A 1988-nucleotide genomic window follows, 5' to 3' on the forward strand; every position below is an offset into this window, starting at 1 on the left:
ATAATAGTAATAATGATTATTTTTTTCTATTATTATATATGAATGAATTAATGAGCATATGGAAATGATGTACAACATACATTCCTGTTGTAGAGTAAACATACCTGATTAATAGGACACTTGCGCCTCTCTGGATTTGTATATCCTTTCGATGTTAGGAGGGACACTGGACAGGCACACTTTCATTTCCTCTTCAACACTCAGCAATCTAGACTTCTTTTTAGTTTTGATGTTTGTGAGTGTTGAAAATCCTAGTTCCCAGATATGAGGTCGAGAACTAGAGCAATATTTTCTGGGCTTTTATGCCTATATGAGGGTGTTCCTTTCTACTGTAATTCTTATCCAAAAGCTTTCTAGTGACATATCCAACTACTCCAATTTTAGAGTGTGGTTATTACGGATGCTAATTAGTTCTTCTTCTTCAAAGATACTAAGTTGTGGCTTGCTTGAGGGATCATGGATGAAAGGATTTCTTACCCAATCATGTTGATCAGCAGATATATTAGGGAAATATTTTTCAATGTTCAATTCTAGAATTTCAAGGTGCTCCTTGATAAGTGTAATGATGTCTGTATATTTAGTTTCTGCAGTCTTTTGAAACATATCAGCATTGCCATAACTCACCTTATATTTCCAAAACTTTATTTTCTCCAGCAAGTCCTTTATTTTGTCAGATGATGTTAACATATTCTCATTTTTCCCTTGCAAACTAGTATTAACTTTGTTTAAATGTTCAAATATATCCGCCAGGTAGCATAACTTTGCGCTCCAAATTTCATCAGCCAGTAGTTCACAAAATTCAGGTTTTTCCTGAGGCGTAAAGAAAACTATAATTTTCTGACGCAGTTCATGTACTCTCGACAACACTTCGCCTCTTGATAGCCACATGACGTCTGTATGGAGGAGAAGGCCTTCGTGGGCAGATCCCATTTCTTTACAGAGAATAGAAAAGAGTCTTGTCTGCTTTGGTCTACTTTTCATGAAGTTTACCATCTTTACAACACTGTCAAGCACAATCTTTAATACCTATCCAAGTGTCTTTGCAATGAGATTTTCACGATGTAAGAAACAATGTGTTGTAATTATGTGTGGGGTTTCCTTCTGCACTAATGACACGAAACCTTTATTTGATCCCACCATAGATGGACAACCATCTGTGAAAATTCCCACACAAAATTTCCATATTAGTCCCATTTCTTTCAAATATTCTGCTACTGAGGAGAATATGCCATGTCCTGAAATTTGCACAAGTTCTTTACAGCACAAAAATTGTAGCTATTTTATTATCAGCAATAGATCTAAAAAACACTATAAAATTGGTATTTACCTCCAATATCAGTTGATTCGTCTGCTTGCGAAGCACATTTTATCTTTCATAAGCTCACTGACAGTTTTTTCAATGCCAGACGACATATCCTTGATTCGTCTACTAATAGTGTCGTCCGAGAGAGATATTTCTTTACTTCTTTTTCAGCCTCATCACCAAACAAAGTTTTCACTACAGCACAACAAGATGGAAGAAAATATGACTCTGCAACTGAATGAGGTTTCATATGTTTTGCCGTCTGCTCTGCCCTTAAATAACTTTCTCTCTGTATTTTAACTGCTACCTTAACTTTTTTCTCAGAGCTAAGTCTTTGTTGTTGTTATCTTTCAAAAGTCTTTTAAAGTAATCCACAAGTTTCTGAGAGAGGTGATAATGTTCTTTAGTTAAATATCTTCATTTTCATAGGAGTCATAGATTCATTTGACAGCACAATGCCGCAAACAACACACTTTGGTCTTGGACTAAACTCATCATCACAACAAGTAAACCCAATTTCTAGATTTCTCGTTATACAATCGATATGTCAATTGTCCTTGCTGCTATGTGTACGTTCTGAGGCCACCCTTGGACCTGAAGAACTAAATAAGGTTACAGCTATCACTTTACTTTCCCTGCTTGAACGTGCACGAATAATCTCACTTTGAAGTGTCACTTCACTTTC

General features: G+C 35.8%; 1 protein-coding gene across 1 annotated transcript; it reads right to left on the minus strand.

The window, feature by feature from the left end:
* Window positions 1–369: 369 nt before the first annotated feature.
* On the minus strand, window positions 370–993 carry LOC137639716 (zinc finger BED domain-containing protein 5-like). The gene has a single exon (XM_068371963.1). It carries the CDS (start codon window positions 991–993, stop codon window positions 370–372), a length of 624 nt encoding a protein of 207 aa, XP_068228064.1.
* Between the last annotated feature and the right edge of the window lie 995 nt (window positions 994–1988).

Source organism: Palaemon carinicauda, chromosome 4 (assembly GCF_036898095.1).
Source record: "Palaemon carinicauda isolate YSFRI2023 chromosome 4, ASM3689809v2, whole genome shotgun sequence".
NCBI lineage: Eukaryota > Metazoa > Arthropoda > Malacostraca > Decapoda > Palaemonidae > Palaemon > Palaemon carinicauda.

Coding starts and splice junctions, on each gene's coding strand:
- LOC137639716 (XM_068371963.1), bottom strand. CDS start 993: ATGGTAAACTTCATGAAAAGTAGACCAAAGCAGACAAGACTCTTTTCT.